The following is a 25,314-nucleotide window of genomic DNA, read 5'->3' as shown; positions in this document are numbered from 1 at the left end:
CATATCTTCTGGTTGTGCTGTGCCACGCATGACCAAGGATCAGACCAAGGTGTATGAGTTTCTTCTTCTTCCCACCCCCTCAACCTCCCCAAACTAGCAGCAACAGCTCCGAGTCATCCACGTCGTAAATCAGTCCCTCTCCAAACTGTGTTATAAATAGACTTGTGCTATCGCTGGAGGTGTCACTCCGCTATCTCATCTGCAGCCGGCAGTCAGTCAGTCAGTCAGTCAGTCAGTCAGTCAGTCAGTCAGCAGGTTTGGAGCTGCTGGAGACACAACACAACTCACTCAGGCCTAAGAATGTCAGCACTACTGATGGATCAGATAGCCTACTGGAAGGGCATGGACGAAGAACTCGATCACAAAACCAGACAGGAGAGACCAACACAGACCAATATATACACTACCGTAATCCCAGCACAGTGAGTACAGTAGGCCAAGCAGGAATATACTGTGGTACTAGAAGTAAAACTAATGAGCTACCAAAGAGCTGGTCAGTACTACTACTACTAATAATAATGCTGGGCATAAATCACTAACTCTAGAGTGGCACAAGCCATCTAAATATTGGCCCTCTCACAAGAAGATCACAAGCGCAATCCTGGGCCATGCTACAGCCATCCATTGCTTGGAGTCTCATCACTTGGCACAATGCTAACCCAACACAATGCTAGCCAACACGTCTGTTAGCTGATCTGTTAGCTGTAACAGTATGGCAGTTAGTGGTCTCCTCCAAGTGTGCTGAGCTGTCCAATGACCTGGCATTAGCATAATTTTAGAGACCTTTGCCACAACAGAATTGGGAGGACCCGTTGGAAAGATGCTTAGTCTAATCAGTAGAACACAACTAAGCTAATAAAGTATAGTTAAGTACAGAAGCTCTGCTAGAAGAAAACAGCAAAACATCTAACAATAAAACTACTGATCAAAAGTTTTAGAACACCAGTTTAGAACATTTTAATTTTGTCAAACCCAACGAATAACCTAAAATGGTCCAGTGACCTGAATTTTGACTAATGTAAATGAAAAAAGTAGGGGCAGTGGTGGCTCAGCAGTTAGAGCTCTGGAAAATTTATAACAGGGTTGTGGGTTCGATAACCGGTCTCGGCAAGCTGCCACTGTTGGGCCCTATAGCAAGGCCTTTCACCCTCTCTGCTCCCCAGGTGCTGGAGTTGGCTGCCCACCGCTCTGGGTGTGTGTGCTCACTGCCCCTAGTTCACTTGTGTGTGTGTGTGTGTGTGTGTGTGTGTGTGTGTGTGTGTGTGTGTGTGTGTGTGTTCACTACCACTGATGGGTCAAATGCGAACAAACAAGACAAGTTTCTGAGATCTTGTGTGATAGGCGTGTCACATGACAACACCCTGCAGCACAGCTGAACACTGGACCAAGTAGCTAACACCGGCCTACGAATATCAGCACTTCTTATAATTCAGTTTACTGGAGAGGCATGGAAGAACTCAATCGCAAAAGCAGACAAAGCAACATAAGAGATACTAAGCCTGGCCAATAAGATGGCCTATATTACAGTTATCCAGACATAATGGGTCCAGTAGACCAAGCAGGAAAAGACGATGTATAATGAGCTGTAAAACAAATGAGCTACCAAGGGGCAGGCTAGTACCAATAATAACACCAGGCAAAGTCACTAATAAAAGGGGCACGGGAAACATGAGCATGTTGTCCAAATGTACTGGCTTTTACTGAGCATATGGAAAACAGAATACTTATGATCTGGAACAAAAAACCTTTGTTTAATGAGCAATTAAATCACTACATAACATAAGTGAGTTAAAAAAGTACAGACCCCTTTCCCTGTCTTAAATGGGGCACAAAAGCCAAAGCTGCTATGTGCCAGTGCTTACAAAGAAGAACAAGATAACTTGTCTTTAGTGATAAAGGGATCAACACTGGACCACAGGAGTAACAAAACAAATCAAGGTTCCTTTCAAATTATGCTGAAGAAGGAATCTGAGGATTTGTCAAAAGCAACTCAAGAGCTGTGTCCCAATTGAAGGGCAGCATTTTTCAGATGGCCGCATTCAAGTACTAACTGCATCAGAGCAGTGCGGCCGGGCTGTCCTATTCCGAAGGCTTTTTTGTATGCATCTGAGAAACACGTCTTTCTCTTACACTGCAATAAGGGATCCAAGAGGTGAATGCTTTGCTAACCAATATAACCCAAGATTCAGTGCGTTCTAGATATAGCCGTCAAGGTGCTAGGTCACAGAAGCAATGTGTTATGGGGCAACAGTAAGGACAGGAACAGCAATGCTGTGACATAAATCGGAATTCCGCCGTATAACAGAAGTCTCATTTCAGTTTAGCCTTGCTTAGGTCTATGCAGCTTTCAAAGGTTACGGCTTCGCATACTGCGTCCTCCGAAGGATGCAGCCTCTGAATTGCGAGACAGCTAAGGAAGTCTTTCAGGCAATTTATGAGGTCTTTTATACCCACTGAACAACATCTGCACAGCACATCGTATGTGACTGTCATTACATTACTATCAGGTTTATGCCATTTTTTTTTCATACTAAGATAAACCATGTTCCACGGCATCTTTCATCACCAAATGGTTCCATGACCATGGCAGCATGTTTTTATTGCTTCAGTGGCCAGCACAATATCAAGATCTCAACTCTATCAAGCATCTTTGGGATGGCATAGCAAGGGCTGTTTGCAGGAATTGTCCAGCACAATCATTTGCACATTGTAGAATGCTCAGGCAAGTTCACGCTGTTCTGAAGACCAATGGTGGAGAAGCATACTACTAGAAAAATGTACCTAAAGATACTGGCAACCTGATGTGCATAAAAAAAGGAATGCACCGATTTTGAAAACGTGGGCCACTGCTGAAATGCTTGTCGACAGGTAAACCTTTGGTCAATTCTAAACATCTGTGCAACCTCAACCCTAATGAAGGCCTACAAGCTGAAACATGTTGGTTATAAATATCATTTTTTTTATTTTAGACATCTGTCTAATGTCAGTATTTTTTTAAAAACAATTATTTGTTGATGCTGATATCATCCTGAGATCACCACACATCCCTAAATTAAATCATGATGGATTGTAATGATGTATTTTAAGAAAAGTAGTACAATCAAAACAAAGCCTTTTCGCAGCTAGTAAAAATAATCAGACCCACTTTCAGAACTTGAAGAGGTCACTTAGCCCAGCCATTGTAATGAATGCCAGAAAAAACCCACTGCGACTCTCTTCTGTTTTTTTTTTTTGTTGTTTTTTTTTTGTGCAAACCTAATTGGACAATGTCACGATCTTCTACATCAATGTACATTGTGGGGGGAAAAGTGTCTAAAAGTGTTCCTTTTCAGCTCTGTGGAAGACCTAATCCTGAATATGCTCAAAGCCCCCAACACTCTTTTTTAGCATGTCATCCTGCACTTCAAAGCAGCCATGATGAAATCCCTCAGGTATTAAAAGTGCTCTGAAAAAAGAGCTAAACAGAATAAGGAAACACAGTTTCCCCCCATCCCTTTCTATTTGATGCATCTTCACAGCTCTAGATACGTCTTTGTGCTGGGTAGAACCAAAGATCTTTTTTCAAGGTTGAAGCAGATTTCTGCTGAAATGTCCCTCCACTCCTCCAAAGTAAAGAGATGTGCGCTTTCTTTGTGCAAATGGACCTCTTTTGGGGCTGGTAGAAAGGAGCCGTGTGTGTAAAACAGCAATACTAGGCCACACACTTGTCTAAGTCCTCATTACTTTTTTGTTGCAGGAGATGTTGAGGTGAACAATGTTGGAATATAAAATATGAGCTCAACCTGACCTTATCTGAAATTGCTTCAATGAGAAATTCTTCTGATAGATGTTAAATTCCTGAAAAAAAAACATTTACAGATCACAACTGTACTCCTTTTATATCCTAGAGCTTGTATATCAGGTATATTTGACCCCCCAGTTAAACCCAACTATTCAGTATACTGGGATTCTGTCATGTCAATAAATGTTTTAGCAAGTGTTTGTTTCAGGGTCAGGTTCACATATCATCCTAGGCAAAATTTTGTCTGACTACAGTTGAGTTTAGAAATATTTTTGCTTAACTAAAATTGTGTTTAGAAAGAATTCTGTGTCGCTACAGCTGAGTTTAGAAAGATTTGTTGCCTGGCTACAGTTGAGTTTAAAAAGATCAACTGTCTGGCTACAGTTGAGTTTAGAAGGTTTTTTTCTGGCTACAGTTAAGTTTAGAAACAATATCACCTGACAGAATTTAGTTTGGCTACAGTTGAGCTTCTAAATCAAATTCTGTGGGGTGGGTGTAAGACTTCATAGAATGTTCTTTGTTCAAAATTTAGGATCAGATCATCATCATTATAGCTGAAAGCTTTTTAACAGACTTCAATGGACTGCTGTAGCAGAACGTTACCATGAGAAAACAACAAGTAAGTATTCTCCTCTGCACGTCTTAATTCAAAATCTGTGTAGCATTAGCAGAGTCTTGGCAGGTTTTTATGTGGGCACATTTTTCTTGTTGGACTACTAGAGGGTGGGAAAGAGAAGCTCAACTAATCCATTCCAGCAAAGACAAACCCTGACATCCATACAAAGTCTGCCTTCAATGATGCTTCCAGGCATCTGTATCTTTATAGAATAGTAGGAAGCTGAGTTCATGGCTCTTGGATTACCTCAGGATGCTCTTCATGCAACATTATTTAATTAAATTCAGGTTATTTTGTAGTGTGCTTCCTGAACAGCATTCCAGAAATAGAGATCTAGCTCCCAAACACTTTTCGCCAAGATGGTCAGTGGAAGGAAAGACCATGGGGGTGAGCCAATGAAAAGAGCCAAGATTTAAAAGGAAAACTTCTGTTAGAGCATGAAAAAGAAAGCTTAAGAGGAACCAACTCAAAAGGGGAAGTCTATCCTCTTCTGGGCTGCAACGAATAGTGCAGTTGGGATACAAGCAGGACAAGTTTACAAGGAAGATTAAGCAGAGGCACTGGGATCATGCAGTGGGATGATCCGGGAGATAAAACCGTGACACTACAGTCTGTCAAAGATTTGGCAGACTACACTGTTTTAGAACTGAAGCGGAAATGCTTGGGCCCCTTTTAACATTTCTTTTTTAATCTTGGTCTTCAATGTCCATCATTCCTGCAACACAGAAGTTCCCTCTCCCCATACTAATGGATGCCCTGCCAAGTAAGGCAGCTGCCAAGGCCAGAGAAAGAAATGTTTAGAGGCTTTGGCATGGAGAAATTTCAGTCTCCCAGTGGAAGTATCAGGCGAGGGGCAGGGTTAGAAAGAAAAAAAGAGAAGTTGGGGGAGGCAAGGAGAGAAAGAGATAGACAGGAAAGCAGAGAGGGTGCAGATGACTAAATCTTCCCTCCAGCCTCTTCTGCATGGAGGGATTACAGTCATTCATTTTAAACCCACCTCCTCTCCGCAAGAACGTGCACCTTCCACCAGCCTGGCTCACAGTAATCCATACTCACCTTCCATCAACCTCAACAAAGACAAGGATACACAAACCAACATTGGAAGGGCAGCCATTGTCTGCCCTACAGCAGAAGGGATTTTCATGGCAAACTTTTAGCACTCACCCTAACCACCAATGAATAAATGTTGGGCATGGCCTTTTGGGCCTTATTTGAGGTTGTAGAGGAGCATCACGTAGGGGATCAATTTCAAATCTTCCACAGCCAAGAATGCAGCATGTGGTGAATTCATTAAATGGCTCAGATATTTTCTATGCCACAGTCTCATTTTCTTGTTAAAAGATGACATCAGGAAAGAAGACCTATCTGCTAAGAAGGGTTTTACATATTTTCTTCATTTTACAAAAATAAAAACTGAAATGGCATATAGAATTATGCAGCAAAAAAAGGTTTTACAGCTTTTGATTTAGTTTTTGGCAGTTGTTATTTACATTGTTTCAATATATCATGATGAATGGACCAACAGAATACCCAAAAAATATTGTGTAACAAAATAATTTCACATTCAGAACATTTTTGAGACGCAGGTTTTTGGGGGGACAACAACAATATGCTTTTTCCTTATTTAATTTTTGTTCAAAATACCTTGAGAATATTAAAACATGAACCCAATATCATAAAGGACACAAGCTTTGTCCTCAGTGCCATGAGACCTTTAATTCCTAAGATTGGAATCTTAAATATTACATTTCACCATTTTTTCATAGGGTCTTTACACAAATATATACTGTACAATCCATTTTCTATCATAAGGAACCATTTTACAAGGCAAATAATTCAACATTTTCAGTGTTTAGAAATACAAGTTCTGCTTTTTTTTTATTTATGTTCAGTAGGTGCCACCTGAAATTCAGTAGACACGAAGAAGATCCATGCATGCTCAACACTTTGCATTTAAAACATTGCATTGCTTATAATAATTCATGACACACAGACATCTAGTCTTTGGACCAAAATGTCTTGAAAAAAAGGCTTGCATTCAATAAGCTGTTTCCAAACTTCTGTCTGGTAGAAAGTCTGAAAGCACAGCATGGAAAAAGTCTTGGCCAGGGTTGCGGTTGCTGCAGATGGAAGCTTCCCTCGGCCCTCACTTCCTGTCTGTTGGGTTGCAGCAAGGAAGCTTAATTTAATGCCAGCCTATTGATTTATGCTCGGGTGTCCCACAGTCATTAAGGTAATTGCATGATCACTTTATAACATCCTCCCATGGTGGCAGTGGTAATTTGGCACCTCAACCTGCTATGCCGGGGCAAGTCCCATAACTATGTTAGGACTGAAAATCTAGTCCAAAATATCATCTCACAGACAGTACAAATTGATTTTATACCTTTTTGACTGACTCCAAAACCCTTTTAGGCTGTCTCTCGCCCAGGTTCACTGTTTGATCTATGAAAGGCCCACCAGTCTTAACAGCCACTATTGATCGCCACTCTCTCTCCAGCAAGCTGGACTGGGAAGGTTCTGTGTCACCTTATAATTTCCCACTGTTCTTGTGAAACTGCACCTTTGGAGGCTGCGGTCTGACCGCACCTTCAGAGGTTGTGGTGCGCAAGAATTCCAATTTCCTCAGGTGAGAAATGACCAAATGCGGTACACTGCAATTCTCTGTCGAGGAATCGTTTGTCTTGAAAACAAGAATCATAACTTTCTAATCCATTAAAAGTTAAGAAAGTTTGAGTTAAACTTGCGGCTCTTGTGGGGTTTGATATTGGCAGTTACTAACCTTGCGGTCCTGGGCTTTTGAGGTAAAGACAGGCATATGGCAGGCCAGCAGCGGACACCAGAAGGGACTTTTTGTTTTACCATCATCTTCTGCTGAGATCCAGCCTGGTGTGTTCTCTTCCCCTGAAAGAGAGAACGTGATTTTTAAATGTGATTTTAAACTTCAAAGAGTAAACATCTCTGCAGTAAACCAATTAAAAGATTTTGAAAAACATAAGCCAGGTATGAACACAGATGACACTTAAAGCCACTGGGAATCTAAATCTGAGTTTTGTTTATAATGAAGCTAACCTGGCTCCTCAGGGCCCCCAGTGTAAATGTATTATGTAAGTATGTATTATGAATATCTTCCCAAAGTCTAATAAAGGCCTGCTGTATTTCACCCGTGTAGCTCTTCTCGTGACATGGAATGCTGCTGCGCCCGGGGAAAAGAGAGGGTGAAGGGCCTTGCTCAAGTGTCCAACAGTGGCTTGGCTCTTGAGCAAGGCCCTTCACCCTTTCTGCTCCTCCGCTCTCCAGGCGCAGCAGCAACGGCTGCCCACTGCTCCGGGCATGTGTGCTCACAGTCATTGTATGTGTTTCACTGTTGTGTTTGTGTGTGTGGATGGGTTAAAGGCAGAAGCCAAATTCCATCTGTGTCCGACACAAATGGTGAATCTGGTTGTCTTGTCTTGTCTTGCCTTAAATGGGTGGGTCATGTTTGCAGCAGCAAATCCCTGACCAATCAGACCAATCAGTAGGCTAACATGGCTCCGCCTTATCTGAGTCTGAGCAACCTGGAGAGCTAAAGCTAATGCTAAAAATGATGAGCTGTTTTGCGTCTAGCACACCTAGCAGCGGCACTCAGGACGTACGGGAGATCCTGGCTGTGTGTGTTACCATGGTAACATACTTTTTTTTCATCAGTGATAAAGGGCTGTTAGTCACGCACATTTATTAGAATGTGAGCATGCCCAGGCCGTTTTTTTTTTTTAGAGAGAGAGGCTTCACTTCACTAGCTTCACTAGTATTACACAAAACATTCTATTATCTCATTTTAAAGCCATAAACCACAGGAAGCCACATTACTGTGGTTTTCCCTCAACTGCAAGCCAGGTGCAATCTTGTCAACACATGTTCTTAAATAGATTACTGCTTTTGTAAAACACAAACTACATTAATAGATCACATAATTATATGCGGTCACACAGGATGTGCACATACGGACTATTTTAGAAAAGCCTTGAATGTGCCTCAGCCCTGTTTTAAAACCTAAACTGTCACTGAATTCAGAGCTAATGAAAATGTAAAAATGGCATGTCCATGTGTCAAAACAGTGTGAAAAACTCGCATTTGGCATGTACCAAGTAAGATCTGCAAAGAACATAAGACTGTAAGAGGGTCTGTATGGAAAAAGGTTGTGACCAAACTTTTCAGGCTGCAAAGAGTCTCTTATGGCACGTCTGTTCACACTGTATACATTGTTTTCAATCAAAGAAACACCAACATGCAAATTATGTGTGACGTATTTGTTTTCATGTATTTTCTTATTCAAATGGATTTAAATTTCCTCCACATAGAGAATGTGTATGGGCTTCTTCCCGCAGGCTATCCAGACCCCCAACCAGGACATATCTATATCTATCTACATAAATTTACACAGCACACAGGACATTTTACTGGACATTCAACACTCATTAAATGTCTGTACTTCTTATCATGCTCAACTTACATTGCAACATCTGCTCACTTCTTTGCAATTCTTTTGTCTCGAGACCATAAACGAGTGCTCTTTGTCTCGTCTTGTTCTTGACCTCATTTGGAATCGGTCGTAACTCAATCTTGGGATGAGGGGGAATAGCAATTGTTGTCAGGACCAGCGAGTCCACTGCTTCTGTCTGAGGTAACGTTAATTAGAAATCGGAATTTTTTTGTTTTTATATTTAAGGGTGTACAAATCAATGTGCCAAACTGCTCAACACTCTACTTTCTTAATTAAAGCCACTACATGGGTTGTGGACGCATTGCATAATGCTGTTTAGAAAAACACACCATAACCTAGCATACAGAACAAAGTCTAAGCTACTGGGAATTCAACTAGATGCGGTAGATTCTGTTTGTATGATGAAAAAAATCTTAGTCTTAGTCTTGACTCAGCTTTAATGGTCTTGACTACAACACTAGTTTCTGACACTAACAAAGTAAAAATGCATGTATCCCGTTCATTACATTACATAAATGAATAAAGGCAATGACAGAGGAGATGTTATTAATAGTTATTAATAGAAAAAACTGAACAACTAGCATACATGGGGTTAAACATCTGGTCAAGTACACTTGCAGGAACAAGAATAAACAGATAAGTGAACACAAAATTACACATACAGTTCTATGTACTATGAATATGAGGTAAGCTTAATTCATGATAAGGTAAGTCTTTTTCGTGATGGTCGGTTGACTAATTAGTGCAGCACGAGATGCGGCTGTCCGTAGAGCTCGCAGGCTAATGAGCCTTCTTAAGCAACAACACTGCGCCAGGTGTCCGTCTCAGCATGAGAAGCAGCAACCTCTGGATTTCAATTAATGAAGTCTAAATTCAGGTGGCATCAGCTACCTATGACTCTCCTTTCCAGCCGCTTTGACAGGTGTTTTCATTTACAAAAGCACAAGGCCCGAGCCTGCCAGCATCCCCTCCATTCAGTGGATCGGTAATTACCCATCGCGAGTAACTAAAATGTTATTGTGCTAGCAATTAAACAGCTTGCTTTCATTTACTCCCCGCGTCTATCCACATACATCAACATGCAATCAGCTGCAGACATAACAATAAGAGGGACTCAATAACAACACACACCAAAAAAAAAAGAGCAAAATAATGTGGGATTTTAAGCGGCTCATTTGGATCGAAAGGTGTGGAGAGTGCACCACTCTGTTTGACAGGAGACTGTTGGGTCACCTGGCTGTGGTCAGAGAGGTAGATGCGGTAGAAGACCTAAGGGCCAATTAGTTTGAGTTTAGTCTGGCTATCTTTGTTCGAGTTTAGATGGGTTTCATTTAAGAGGACGCACCCTCTGGTGCAAAAGTGCCAATTTAAAGTGCCTACATATCCATGTAAGAGAGTCTAATGGTTTACACACCCTTAAGGGAACTTAACTTTGGATTCTGGGATCATTTTACCTTTCTCTCGTCTGGGAGCGAAGATACTCGGAAATCAATACGGTGAATGCATCACATCAGCGAACAATAATACCTGCATTTTATCTGCCGCCCTTCTTACCACACACTTTTACGCAGGATAGTTTTTTAATGCAGGTATACAAGACATACTTTGCGGCTAAATCTCACAAAACATCCAAAACGCAGTACTTTGCTCCAAGTAATGAGTCTTTTAATCTAAAAGCTTTGATACAAAGTGAGGTTCTCTTGGGTACAAAGGCTTTCAAACTATAAACGCGTCTTACACACTGACAATGACACACAGGGCTGTTGAAGGACACAGTAAAACGGGGGCGTTTTAAAGGGCCCACGACGGAAAACTGTTTCTCACTATCTTTTCTTCTCAAAAGTAATTTTAAGGATTCTAAATAACTCAGACCAAATGACTGAATACGACAACCATGACAGTGCTCTTGAGCAGAGGAGTGAAGTAACGAAGTATTTGTTACTTACTTAAGTAGAATATTTGGTTATCTATACTTTACTGGAGTAATTATTTTATATATGACTTTTTACTTCTACTCCACATTTTCACACAATTATCTGTACTTTCTACTCCTTACATTTTAAAAATAGCCTCGTTACTTCTTTTTAATATCAGTTTGTTTTCATTCCGGTTCGTCATTGTTCAAAAACAAAACAAAACAAAATAAAAACCCTATCCAGATAAATCGCACCATCTGGAAAGTGTGAATTTGATTGTACTTGGATGAGAAGTATAAACATGTTTATAGTTTATATGTTTTTTGCTATAAACATATATATTATATATTTGTTTTCCTTACATTACTTTTACTTATACCTTGAATACCTTTGAAACCAGTACTTTTACACTTTTACTTGGGTAAAAAGCTTAAGGTGATACTTCAACTTTATAGAAGTTAAACCATATTATCTACGCTTCCTTTGAGATCTCTGTGCACACAAAGCCATTTTTTTAAATAAAAATCTGCATCAGAAATGACATACCTGAAATAAATCAATAACAGCTCTTCAACTACTATATACATATAAGTACTATATTCATGATCTTGGAATCTATGATAACCATTACCAGGCCAATGTAAACATAGATAAATCACAACAGAATTTGAAATTCTGATATATTTAATTATAAATCTGAGACTGATTAACATGACTATAACAGTAGACCAGTAGCCAATAATGCTACAATATCTGTTCTAGAAGTCTACCAAGTTAAGGACATATTTAGACTAAATGCAAGGCTATTCTGCCTATTTAGTAACTGCCAAAAACACTGTCACTGTAACTGCAGGACCAGTGCTAATCTACATAGATTTCTATTATTGGCATAAAGATATACTCTCAGAAAAAAAAAGGTACCAACCCGTCACCGGGTGGTACCCTGCTTGTCAATGGGGTGATATCCTTAAGAGTGCCTTAGTACCTTTAATGACGGAACATAATTGTACTATATTGCTTTGCAATCGCACTTTTGCACCATAAACACTGTTTTTATTTGATTTTATTTTTTATTTGAAACCATTTAGGTTGTGAAAAAGTAAAAATCCTGACTTTTTAACCTCTTAGGTTAAGCTCAACAGCGAGTTTGCATTGCAAAGTATAAAAAGTCACAAAGCATAAGGGGTTCAAGTTAAGCATTCTTGACCAAATGGCACTTTCATTTTATTAATTGAGAAGTAGTTAACATAGCCTCGCAGCCTGTGTAACACTCTTCTTTGCAGAGGGCCTCTAGATCTTTTTCTACAATGTTTTCAATCTTATCTACAATGTTAAGGTCAGGGAACTGTGACTGCCATTTCAATAGCTTTAGTTTGTCTCTTCAGGTAGTTCATGGTGGTTAAGAGGTTTCAGTTTCAGCCTTTTAAAAGATGGTTTGAAATATATATATATATTTGGTGAAATTGCGTTTCCCTCCACCTGTCCAATACTGTCAATGCCAATGGTAGCAAAACAACCCCAAATCGTGATGGTTCCACCCCCATGCTTTACAGTTGGCCAAGCATTCCTTTTCACTGAATGCATTTTCTTTTGTTTTTCAGACATACACAGTCATATCAGAACATCATGACCAGGTGAAGGTGTTTGTTATAGAGGTTAACTGGTCCACGGTGGTCCTAATATTCTGATATGACTGTGACAGTGAGCGAAGGGGGGGTTGCATCTCAGAAACTTGGGATGTTCTAGATCCACCATAGTAAAGGAGGACCGAGAATGGACTTCTCAACGCCATGACAGTGGTGCCCCACATTACATTGATGCTAGAGGAGTACAGATCAACTGAAACTGACATGCCACTGTGAAGCAGTTAACTCCTATAATGAACACCTTCCGCCACCTAATACAGTCCATGCCACAACAACTTGCTCGTGTCATCCAAGCCAATAGTGGATGATCATAATTTTCTGATATGAATGTGATTATTTTGGCCTATTTTGAGTCTTATTTTGACTTCATCAGTCCACAGCACATGTTTCTGAAAAAACAAGCAAGCTTGGCTTCTCTCGCTGTTCAGTAGCATACTTTAAACGCTGGGCTTTGGGACAAGGTTGCAGAGTAAGGTTCCCATCTTATGACTTTTCCATAAAGATTATGTTTGTGCAAGCAACCCGGCACATTTGGAATTATGCATCACCTTCTTGACTCAGCTGAAGCTCAGGCAGGTTCTTGGCAGACTATACAAACACAGTTTTCTGTGAGAACCTCCAGATATCATCTTGACTTGAAATGAAAGCGAAGAAAGGAAAGCCAGATGCAGTGATACCTGACCTACTGCTACTAAGACACTGTCACGATTGTTCCTGCATTATACAGTGGTAAGGATGTGCAGACAGGTTTGCTTGAAACCTTTTCAAGTTTCACTTGTCATTCATTCATTCATTTCACTTGTGCTGTATAAAACTGCGTAAGAGCAGCAGGCGAATAAAGATAAAAAAAAGTCTGTCTCGACAGTGGGTCAGATTCATAAAATCAGAAGTAACTGTACTGTACATGTGCAGCATAGTAATGAAGGTCTATTCATAAAGTCACAATTCTGAAGATCAGTGCATCACTCTCTTCTTATTAGAGCCATAGTTTTTAAACATTTCCTCTGTAATCCAATGTGAATGAGATATACATATTAATGGCGTGTTTGGGTACCAAAATGGAACAGAAACATAAATCTTAATCAGAAGCTAAAGTGGTAAAAAACAGAATTGGTCATAAATAATGGTAAAACATAAAAATACTTGGGTCATGCTGGCTGCCAACAGCAGCCAGGGCCTGAGAGGGTACAATTGGCCTTGCTCTCTCCGAGGAGATCACATCACTTCAGTGTGGTGCTGGCCGACATGGGTGTCTGCTAGCCGATGCATCAGAGTTGGGTACCCGTGACATTGCATCAGTAGCGGTTCGAAAACAGGTGGTGGTTGGTTGTGCATGTGTTGGAGGAGACATGTCAGCCCTCGCCCTCGCAATGTTGGAAGCATATGATTGGGGGAGAGTACTTGCATGTAGGTTGGGTAATTGACTATCTAAAAATTGTGTAGGAAAACTGGGTTAAAATGAAATATAGGTAAATAAATAAATCAGTATCAACATTGGCAGCAAGCTGAAATAAAAAATGAAAGACAAGCAACCAGATGTACAGGTTCAAATAAAAAGCACGGTCGTGTAGAGTTATAACAACTGAGTTGTACAGTACTGAATTCTGAATTAATGCACTCTTAACCCTTTAGCAAGTACCAGTAAGATTTGCAGTGGCTGGTTCCTGGTTGGTATGGCCCCACCAGTGATATTGGAATGTTCTGTGTAGCACGTTCAGCTTGGAATGTGACACTGACCGTCTTCCCCCAACACACAGCGTGTCGCTACAACACTGTCGAAACACAGCAACACCCAAGACAAGCAACGTAAGTCATACCAGTCACACACTTCCTCGTTATAAGCTTGTGCTCGTTTAAATGACAAAAAATCGTATGCAAGATGTTAAACTCTATGTGCTCGTTTAAACTTTGTGCTTTAGACACACTCAAGTGATGTGTTTCAACTCATTTAGCTTTGCCTCTGATAATCTAACCTCAGGAGAACATTTTTGACATAAAATTCAGTACTGATTTATAACAATGTAAACAAACATGGCTGCTGTCACAAGGCTGGAGTTACTCTCTAGCTTCATTAGTTACTCTCTAACAATCTTTACATGAGAATTTCAAACTTTTTACAAATCCAGTGAATTCATAAATCATGAAGTGTCACTACTTAATAAATTAGGAAGAAACAGCTATAAGAATATAATATAATATAATATAATATAATATAATATAATATAACACTATAAGAATATAAATAATCAAGAAAATACCACAGTACTGATGCCCACAAACAGAAACCACATTCAATTTAAACGCATACTTTTTAAAATCCATTTTAGCTTCATGTGCAGCATGTGCGACACTGTAATGCCTATGTGACTAATGTGTGCAACAATGTGACGCAGTTCACATTCAATAGCTCTTTCCCCCTCTACACATCAAGGCTATTTTTAAAAATTAAAAGCTGACCTTCAGGAATCACAAACAGCTCTACTAAAAGACGTCACAACTTTAACGTAATGTTGGCGCACACGGCTTTACTGCACTCCCGGTTCTTTTCCTCACTGTTGTCGCTAATGCATGCAGTGCAGACAAGAAGAAAAGTTCATGTATTTTCCTGACCTACTGGAGCAGTTAATCCCTCTGCTCGCACCAGCCTCCCCTTCTGTTTTTTTCCCAATTCACAAACCGAGCCCACTGTCTGTACCGATGTGCCCGATCCGTAATTATATAAGCGGCAGCTGATCCCTGACCTCATCATGCGGCGTGCCCTTCAGAGGGATTGGGAAAAGAGACATGGGTCAATGCAATAGAAACCAGGCTGTCAGTCAGGACGCAGAGGTCAGCGGGTCAGCTAATTCCCACCGCACCTGAACGCTCTCCGACTTTCTTGGGCTAATTATTCACTTAGCATACCCAGCGTGCCTTAATTTTGGCGATCGCCGCTGATTTTCGGGTCATGGAAGCTATAAATCTGCACAACCGCAGAGCAATGTTCAAAAATTGGATCGAGTTCAATGCCCCAGCTTTCGTTTGGCAGAGGGACACGAAATGGCGCGGGTGACCACTCCCGCTGACCTTTAGCCCTTTAAAACATATTAATGACGACGAATAATAGGCACTGCCCCGAGTCCAAATGATAAACACACAACGCTGCGCGGCCAGCCTGAACGGGGCATTAATGAGAGATGGACAGGAGCCCGAGCCCTGGTGCAGCGAGGCCTAGCGTCGCTAATGAATCGGTTATAATGCATTCTGCCCGTGTAAACCCCCTATGTGCCCTGGCCAGCACGCAGAGCTAAACAAGCCAAAGCTATTCAGCCAAACTCACTCCCTCACTTCTTCTTCCCTCTCCTGCACTCCATCGTTAATAATGAAGCCGCCATCCTTCTGCCTAATGTCATGTCATAAAGAAAAAGCCGCTTAGCTGTGGATAAGCAAACAAGAATGTGTCTTGTCAGGGGACTGCGTTTTAACTGGGAGGTACATGTTTATAGGTACAATCAAGAAGATAGTGGTAGAGCGAGGGAGTGAGCCAGAAAGTGAGAAAGGGAGATAGGGCAGGAAGGAGAGGAAACAGAAAAAGAATGACAGAAAACAGAGTGAGAGAATTTGACGCCAGGCTTAACAGGTATCTGCAACAAACAGCTGGGTTTAGGAACTAAAGCAGGAAAACGTTCACAGTAACACCTTGTCCTAACAGCAAGTCAGCGCTCAACTGTAGTACTGCTTTGCCTTGCTAAGCCTTCGGGATGTCTACACACGTCACGTCTGCATATCACGTCAAAAAGGAAAGCAAACTACAGTCCTATCAGCTGAAAGACCTCCAAAGACGTATGCCATTCTGTGGTTGGCGTCACACTCATATTAGAAGCTCCAGGTTAAGGCTGGATTTCCATGTGACAAAAATGAATGGAACACTTCCAAAATCCCTGCTAACGCTGCCTGTGTTCAACAGAAATGTTCCAAACCTGGCACATTTTGTCTTCTGTGTGCTTTTCTCCTGAATACCCTCGAAACGTCTTGGATCCTTGGAACTAAGAAGTCGTTAGGGAGTGAATGATTCTACATTCACACTACAAACATGCTAACACTCCAGGGCACTGCATTTAAAATAAATTAAACAGAGAATGAACACCTTCAACTTAAAACTGTACCCTAGTTGTGCCTGGTGATGTGATAAAATTGTGTCACAATTTTATATCACAATGCATGTGATCACCAACAAAATGCAGCAGTAGCACCACATTCTTAAGGACTACGATTTAAATACTCTCCCATACAGAGTACAACGATTTCTATTCAGAATGTGCTGCACTTCATCCAATTAAAAAGCAATAATTAAACTGTTTTAAGCCCTAAATGCAGAAAGGCTTATTATACACTAAGGTGTAGTATTCAGTAACTACAGGGACTTCCATACAAACTGTTGGGGCCATTCTTCGGTAATAGACATTTTAGGCCCACCGGCAAACCATAGGATGTTTAAGGGGTTGAACACAGATGATATAATTGATATGCTTAGAAAAGCATATTATGTATCATGATCAAATTATCACTACACAGTCCCTTAACTAAGTTTGCTGGTTTGTTTGGTGGTTGTTCTGTGGTATTCTGGTGTGGATGCTGATTTACACATGATGCTAGCTCAATACAAAACCGTGTTAGCTTGCAATTAAAGATATCCACCAACATTTGGGAGAACACACACAGAACTAAAGGAATATAGAGAAAGAAATTGAGAAGTTTAGCTTAGATATGGAAAACGACGGCAACTACGAACACACAACTGTAATGGTCTATTCATTGAGACTTTAATCACCTACGTTTAATTTGCAGTTGATTTGAAAGAGAAACTGCTATCAGCTATCTAAACCTGCCATTTTATAATACTAGGACTTCATACTAGTAGCTCGACTCGAGACTACAACACTACTACATACAGTCTTTAGAAAAAGGAAAGGAATGAATGCATTTTTTTATTTTGTACTAATCAATTTAGAAAAATAAATGTAACTCTTAAATTATGTTGGGATTGGTGATTAGAAATGTAAAATGTAATTTTAATGATTTAATGTAAATATAATTGTAAATGATTTAATGTAAATATAATTGTAAATGATTTAATGTAAATGCAATTGTGAACGATTTAATGTAAATGTAAATGACTGGAAAGACAGACAAGTGAACAGCACAGGCATCTGCTAGCTGACGTAACAGAACTGGCAGACAGCATTCCTTTCCATGCTTGCTGAGACATCCATTGACATTGTATTAGCTGTTCAAAACAAGAGGGTGGCTGGCTTCATGTGAACAAGAGGAAGCATATGCTTACTTTGACCTTCTCAATGCTGGTAGCATCCTCTAACAGAAGGAGTCTTAGCCAGTGGGTGGAAATTGAAAATGACTAAATTGGGGTGAAAATCATGGGAAGAAAATAGCATTATCCAGCTTTTATTAGATGACGCCTTGAAGAAGGTCAGATTCCCATTTGCTAGTGCATCTGCATCCAGAAACGTACAGAACGCTGGCATCACTGGCTGGACCAACATAAGAATGAATGAGACGCATTTGGAAGAGCAAGCTTGCTGGCTTCTGGGTAGCTTTAGCTCATTAATTATCTTTTGCTAGCTATGTTTTTCTAACTGGAGTTGAGTGAAATGGCGGGGGAAATGGTGGGGAGTTTTGTTAAAGCAGCATGCCTGGAACAAAACATGTTAGGGGACCACATTACCATTTCTACTTCATGGCAAAATTTTAAAAAAGTTACTATAAGTAGATCAATATAAGAATCTTATACTAACTGTTGAGTAGTGTTAGGAAATCTAGCATTAATCACATCCTAGGGTTTTTTTTTTTTTTTTGTCATTTCTGTCATTCCTTTCCCACTCCCTGTCTTTTATTCATAAGGATCATTGTATTACTATGCTATTTCAAAGCTCACTGTAGTGTAGAGTCATTTTGTGCACACCACTGCGATGGTATTTAACAGCGCAACATGGCTATACATTATACATCACACGTCCTTCGGGTTTTTGTGTACAGTAGGCAAATACTGCCAACCACAGCAGCAACAACAACTATTAAAACCCTTCCATTCTCACCCCCAACCCCAACAAACAACCAAATGGCTTTTTAATACCCACTGAATGCATAATTAAATACATCTATCAAACACACAGTTGCAGACAGCCTCCCAGGGAGGCTGGGGGGGGGGGGGGGGGGGGGGGCTGATCAAGCTGTAGTGTGCTCTACACTTTGAGTCATCCCGCTGAAGCGCTCCGGCCTCTTGATTAGCGCCAAATGGTATGCTAAAGCTAGTTGCTAGCAATGAAAGACCCAGCTGCTGCAGCCATTCAGGCCAGTGACAGGAGAAAGCCCCACAATAGCAAAAGTGCACATTCTCAGGTTTTTAATTAACACAAAGCCACAGAAAACACCAACAGCATGGTTCGCTACGCTTCTGTTCATCATGTTCAAGCTTTGTGGGCCTTGTGACTTTTCATGCAACTCTGCAAATTAGCTGAAGCATCACATTGTCGGGGATTTAATTACACATTATCGTTATCGAACAGCATCACTTTGTTGCTTTAAATCTATTGAGATGATGAATTTGAAAGCAAACCAAAGTCAGAGTTGGGACCAAAAAAATTAAAAAACAGCAAAAAAATATCTAGACTAATTAAACCCAGCTGCTGATCTGAGTATTTTGCAGGGATCAATACAAAGCTGAGGAAATGTTAATTAATAACATGCCAATGTTTACCAGTCGTAAATAAGCTAGAAACAAGGACGACAAGCTTGCCAGTTAATTTTCACTCTTTTTACATTCTTCACCCAAGTAGAGTTATGTGAAAACATTAGGACACCCCATGTGGGGCCTGTATGGTTAGCCCAACTAGGAACCAGAAAGTTCTGTCCATGGGTTCCATGGTGGCCCTGCTGTTTTTCTTTGACAGCAGGTTTCCCCCTTGATCCTTGATGTTAGATGCTGTACTCCAACTATGGCAGGGGCTACCTTCTAGGTTCCATAATGACCTTGTAGGATTGTTAGAAACTTCTGTATATGTGCTGCTGTCTTCACCAGCCTGGCCATGTTGGCAGTTGTTTGAAATGTTCTCCACTTGTAAATGAATTTCCATCTAGCTAGGGTACAACAGATCCTCTGAGGATGCACAATTTGTGTTTTAGCCATCGCCTGGACCCTCATTAGTGGTTTGTTTCTGATAATAGAGAACAGAGGCATTCCTAGCTGGGCTGTATTACTGTGTATGTGTAGGTGGACCTATAGGTGACCAATTAAAGTAAGAACAAAGTAGGAGTTTGTAATAAGGTATACAGTAGTGTGCCCTCAAAATAGGCTTTTAGCACAGTATGTTGATGATTACAGTATATAACAGGAACATGAGTCATATGTTTTTTTTAGTTCAGTTTCCACAGAGTGGAACAAAGCAAAGATGGCACACTGCAGGTCTGGTTCACCTGGGCTTCACACAGCATTCACACTGACACATTTGAATCAAAAGAAATGTGTAAAAATAGTCTCAAATTAATGGGTAGATTTTAATGGGGTTATTAACACACCTCCAAGTTGTGCCTTTATAGATAATACTATTAATAGGTGAGTATGCTGTATTATAGACCAAATCTGAATGCATTTTAATTTGTAGTAAACATCATCAGGACGCCAGACCCAGTCGGTTTCAAGACAGCTTATTCCCCCAAAGGCATCAGGCCTGCTTAACAGCCAATAGCTGTGTATTACTTCACTCTATGGAAAAAAGCACATACACCTTCACCCTACTCTGCACCCTGCACTTTACAACTGGGACTAACAGCCCAATCACACTGTACATCAAAGACTCTCACCTTTAAGTGTCTATATGTAAATAGCAATGTGCAATAGCAACATCAATTTACATCACATCTATAACAGTGCAAGTGTGTATAGTGTTTGTTAATGTGTACATATTCTGTATTCCACTTTTTATAGTTGATTTTTTATATTGTATGTATTTTATCTGTGTGCACCTATGCTTTTCACCTAGCTTTAAACCTGTGTTTAAGTCATGTAACAATTGACCCGATTTGATCTTACTATGTTGCCTGCTTCTCTGTTTTTTTAACACTGAAAATAAATGCAGCACCACCTTCTATAATGGTTCTATAATGGTTATGAATGTGCTTCATTATGGATTTAAAATTAAAATCAAAATCAAAATTACCTAGTATTGCTTTGACATAGTGTGTCAAGACTAGGACTGCAGAAAAGAAATGGAGGTTTAAGTTTGGTCTGTTTGAACATCTTTGGCCTATAAGGCATTCATACTTCAAACAATCAGCACCAGAGCTTTTTTGGGGGAAGACTGAGGTTATTCTTATACAGTCTTGGTCTTGGTCTGCTTATTTCTTCTTGTGCTAGGAAATCACAACAGAAAAATCACACCAGGGTTCCTTTTAAACCTACCAAGTGTTTAAATCTGCCATCAGAGTCAAGGCTGAGTATCTACTTTTCACAGAACCTATATGTACAGTACAACTCAGAACTCTGCAACAGAATCACTTCACACACTGTTTAAGTCATTCTTCAGATGTTTTTCAAGACTTGTGCTACACTAGAAGGACTGTGGGTGATGGAAGGTCTGGATGAATGCACCCTTTGAATTCTCAGAAACGATGGGTACATTTATTTGGTCACATTCAAAGGACCCTACAAAAACAGTAACGCGACAGCTGAGAAATGCAGTCTACGTTGGTTGCATTCCTGCTTTAAGGTATGTCAATAGCAGGGAGGGCCATGCTTTTCAAATGTGCAGACTCATTTTTAAAAATATTAAACTAAGCACTATCTCAGTCACGCTTTCTTCAGGAGCAAGGATTTCTCCAATATTGTATAAAGGGTAGCAATGCTCAAGCACTCTTAATGCTAACAGCATATCAGCTATCCGTAATGCTTTAATGATGAATGTTGCATTGGCGATACGTTAGGGACGTGTGTTTGTGTCTCAAAGTGCCATTATGCAATGCATTTTTTGCTCTTGGGCTCCCTCTACAATCGGGAAACGCCTTGAGTCACCTTTAAAGATCACACTTTTCACATGCCTTTCTGGACAAGCTGGGAGATACACAATCATCACTGAAAGGGAAAGAATCACGTAGACTGAAGAGGTAGAGTAATGTTACAGGATTTGACAAATATGAACATACCATTTGACATGTCCACAAACTTCCAATTCCAGCTTAAACTAGAGAAACAGAACTTTTGCAGGACAATTTGCATGCGTGTATTCTGTGTTTCATATTTCCCTGTGTAAGTAAAAAAACTACAGTAAAAAGATGGAAAAAAAGAGTCCTATACCTAATACTCAGGGTTAGACATAGGGTCCAGCCAATTCATTTCATCTCGAGTCTAATCACCCACTACACATTGCAAACTCTTCACAGGGGTCATTGGCTTGGCACTTCCCTCAGCCCACCTCAACCATTAGAGTCTCTAGCCCTTTTTTCACAGCAACTGCTACAGTCTGATAATGGCTTGAAGAAGATCTAAAAGCAAAGCATAACACTATGTTCATGGTTCATTGTCTCAAACACAGAGTAATTAGATCTATCTTCTAAAATAACAAAAAACTTACTACAATATTATAGTGAAATGGTACAAGAACACATGAAATAACTGAACCTAATGCATACACAAACTCTTTACAGGGGTCATCAGCTAGGCACTTCCCTCAGTCAGTGCTTCTCTAAGTTAAGCCCAACTCAACCAGTACTTAGACCTATTTTACATGTAATGTTACTGTGGGCAGAACAAAGCAATTGCTATGGTCTGATACTGGCTTGACAAAGATCCAGAAGCAGAAGTATTACAAAACTGCACCTTATACCCCTTCATTATCATGTATGTAGCTTGGTATTGACCTAGTATTGCTAAAAACAAATTATGGTTTGTGCAGAATCAGATAATATCACTATTTTGTACATAAAAATAACAAGATACTGTATGTCCAGGTGGCAACATCTAGGATTCGTCCTCAAAGAGTTAAAGAACGCTACTAGGTTCCTTCCAGTAGCACATAATAAACTCTTAAGGCAAACTGAGCAGGATGACCTTTTCAAAGCACTGTCCTCGATGTATACATTAGCGACTTCCAAGTGGCTCCTTTTCATGGCCCAGCCACTGCCTTGAGACACTCGATTGTCTCTTTCCCTTTTACTCCCTCTATGCAAATGCGGCCCCTTTTTTGCACATGGATCACCTACTTGCCACTTCCCCCTCCCTACACAGAGCAGCGCCACTAAAATAAAAGGAGGCCTGCAATTTTTTCCCCTACTAAAGAAGAAAGAGGGCAACATGAGTCGGTCACATTTGTGCGGCGGATGTAATTGCAGTTGCCATGACGACCATACGCCTTGACTCACGGGTGCTAAGTGGATAAGATGCACAGCAAAGCCGCGCTGGAGCTTCAGTGCTATCAGCAGGGACTGTAAGCACTGATCAGAAATAAATCTGTTAAAAGCAAAGCCGCAGAAAACAAAGCCCCTAAGTAAGGCATTATTTCAAATGCGATGAGCATGCGAGCATTTATGGCAACTAAGAAAAGTATCATATAAAAGAAGAACTGAAGAACTGCTGTATGCATTACAAGATCAACCGGTCTCAGAAAAAGAGTTTCAGTGATTGAATCAGAGCTGAATCAGAATCACTGTATTTATTTTATCATTTGTACATTCATTTATCCAAACCCGTGCTGTCCGATACTAAAAAAAAAAAAAAAAAAAGAAGATTTATTTTTCCAGACTCTTATTTTTACTTTGACATTACCTATGGTAAGAGTTACCTGTAGACATGATGGCATTTTAGGATTGTTTGAAACTTCTTTACACATTTTGAAATCTGCTCTTGGGCTTGCTAGGAGTGGTTTCACTTGTAAATGAATTTAGCAGACAGTAAAACGTCTGATTGCTAAATGTTCTCAGATTTTTATACATCCCTTGCCAGACTCATCTGCATCTACAACCTTGTTTCTGAAGATCTCAGACAACTCTTTGAATCTTGCCATATTGGTTCCAATTTACCTAAGCTCCTAAAAAAACTCTGCTCATCAGCATCTGATGTGGTGCACCTGATTCTGGTTTTAGGCATTTGAAGTAGTAATGAATGTAATTGTAATTTATTGTTTTATTTGAATGTTGGTCAAATGTCCATATGTCTTTAGAAAAGGTTTTAATGAGTGTCCTAATGTTTACATAATTGTATGTGCAGGATCTAAGGAATCACACGAAAATGCTATGCATAGCTTTTTTGTCATAGGGTGAAGTTCTGTACCACAGTAATAGTGCGTTGTAAAGCGTGAGAGGTCCACAGGGTTAATAAGGGCCACAGTTCTGGTAAAAAAAAGCTGTTAGCATGTCTAGTTGTGCTGGATTTCATGGTACCGAGTCTTCTGCCCAAGGGATGTGGTTGGAAGAGGTGATGCACAGGGTCAGCTATAATCTTGCCAGCATGCTTTGTTACACTGCTGTTATGTATGTCCTGAAGCATTGGCAGAGTACATCCAATAATTCTCTCTGCTGTCCTGATTATGCAGCTCGTTCGTGGGAGGTGGACATTCTAAACCACATGGTTATGAATGATTTTAAGATGGCCTCAATGGTGGCTGTGCTGGATCATCTGGACCTGTGGCAGGTTGAAAAGGATGAAGGGTCATGTGGACACATTATTTTCCTCTAACTTCATGTCTCTGGATATGGCGGTGTCCAGGAGCATGGACGTTGAAAAGAGGGTGTCACAGATACTGAGGGGTGTCTGACGTCCACTGCCATCTCTACAGTCTTTTCTGTGTTCAGTAACAGGTGATTAGTGCTGCACCAGGAGACAAGATGCTCCACAGGAATACACACTGGTTGGTGATGAGATCGGCCACCATGGTGTCATTCGCAGCTTCAAAATCTTTACAGATGGGTCCTTGGAGATGCTGGTGTAGAGCTGAAGAGCAGGGTCTTTTCACACAAGATTGGTGGAAATTTATTTAATGATCTATTGGGATGGTGCCAAATAGAAACCCATTTTAAAACACCTACATTTTAAGAGGGTCTAAATTGTACGCAGAGGGCTACACATTGTTGACATACACAGCTTGTCTAGTCACCAAATTATCGGCCAGCCTTCACCTATTTAACCACTTAATGCTGTAAGGCTTATTACCCACTAAGGCATATTACTCAGTAACTACAGGGACTTCTGTATAAGCTAGTGGGGCTAATCTTTGGTAATAGAAGTTTGTAGTACCCCTGTTAAAGGGGTTACAAGCAAATAAAGAAAAGAAGTTAATCTGTCAAACTTAAATGAATAAATAAATAAAATCAACAGCAATTACATCTATATTTCAGTCTCAGAATGCACCAACATTTTCATATATTCAAAACTGCTGAACTTTTCACCTATTAACAGTGTTGTTGGCCCCCGCTATTCCCCCTTTTCACTGTTCATTAGTTTTAATGTCTAGTTAATTATGCAAATGGTGTACTCTGGGAAAGAACAATAAAGATTTAGAAGAACTAGAACTACTACTGCATGCAGGCAGCAAGTCAAATTAGCGCAGACGCTAACTAGCAGAGTTTTGCTCTAGTCGCTGTAGCCGTCTCTGCAGCTGTCGATGTTCCTAACTTCAGCTGGCAGAGCTTTGTTCTGTTCTTTCCGCCCCCCTTGTTTATCGGGGTGGATTGTGGAAGCTGTGGCCATGGCCATCGATCTGTGGGTGAGCAGAGGGAGTGGAGATGGAGAGGCAGAGCTAGCGCGCTAAAGCAGAGCCGTTAGCCCCCCGCCTCTCGGCACAACTCCCTGTGGCACCACTGAGTGCTGGGCTTAATCATCATCTGTC

At 40.5% G+C, this 25,314-nt stretch overlaps 1 protein-coding gene across 3 annotated transcripts in view; it reads right to left on the bottom strand.

Moving 5' to 3' along the window:
• Nucleotides 1-25,314, bottom strand: part of arhgef10la (Rho guanine nucleotide exchange factor (GEF) 10-like a) — a 221,883-nt gene that overhangs the window by 58,235 nt on the left and 138,334 nt on the right. For all 3 annotated transcript variants that reach the window (XM_072665387.1, XM_072665388.1, XM_072665389.1), the window contains one exon: nt 7,180-7,301. In XM_072665387.1, coding sequence (XP_072521488.1) covers nt 7,180-7,301 — 122 coding nt within the window. The remainder of the gene's footprint in view (nt 1-7,179; nt 7,302-25,314) is intronic.

Source organism: Salminus brasiliensis, chromosome 21 (assembly GCF_030463535.1).
Source record: "Salminus brasiliensis chromosome 21, fSalBra1.hap2, whole genome shotgun sequence".
NCBI classification, from domain to species: Eukaryota; Metazoa; Chordata; class Actinopteri; order Characiformes; family Bryconidae; genus Salminus; species Salminus brasiliensis.
Note: the sequence above shows the minus strand (reverse complement) of the source record. Positions and strands in the feature narration are given on the sequence as shown.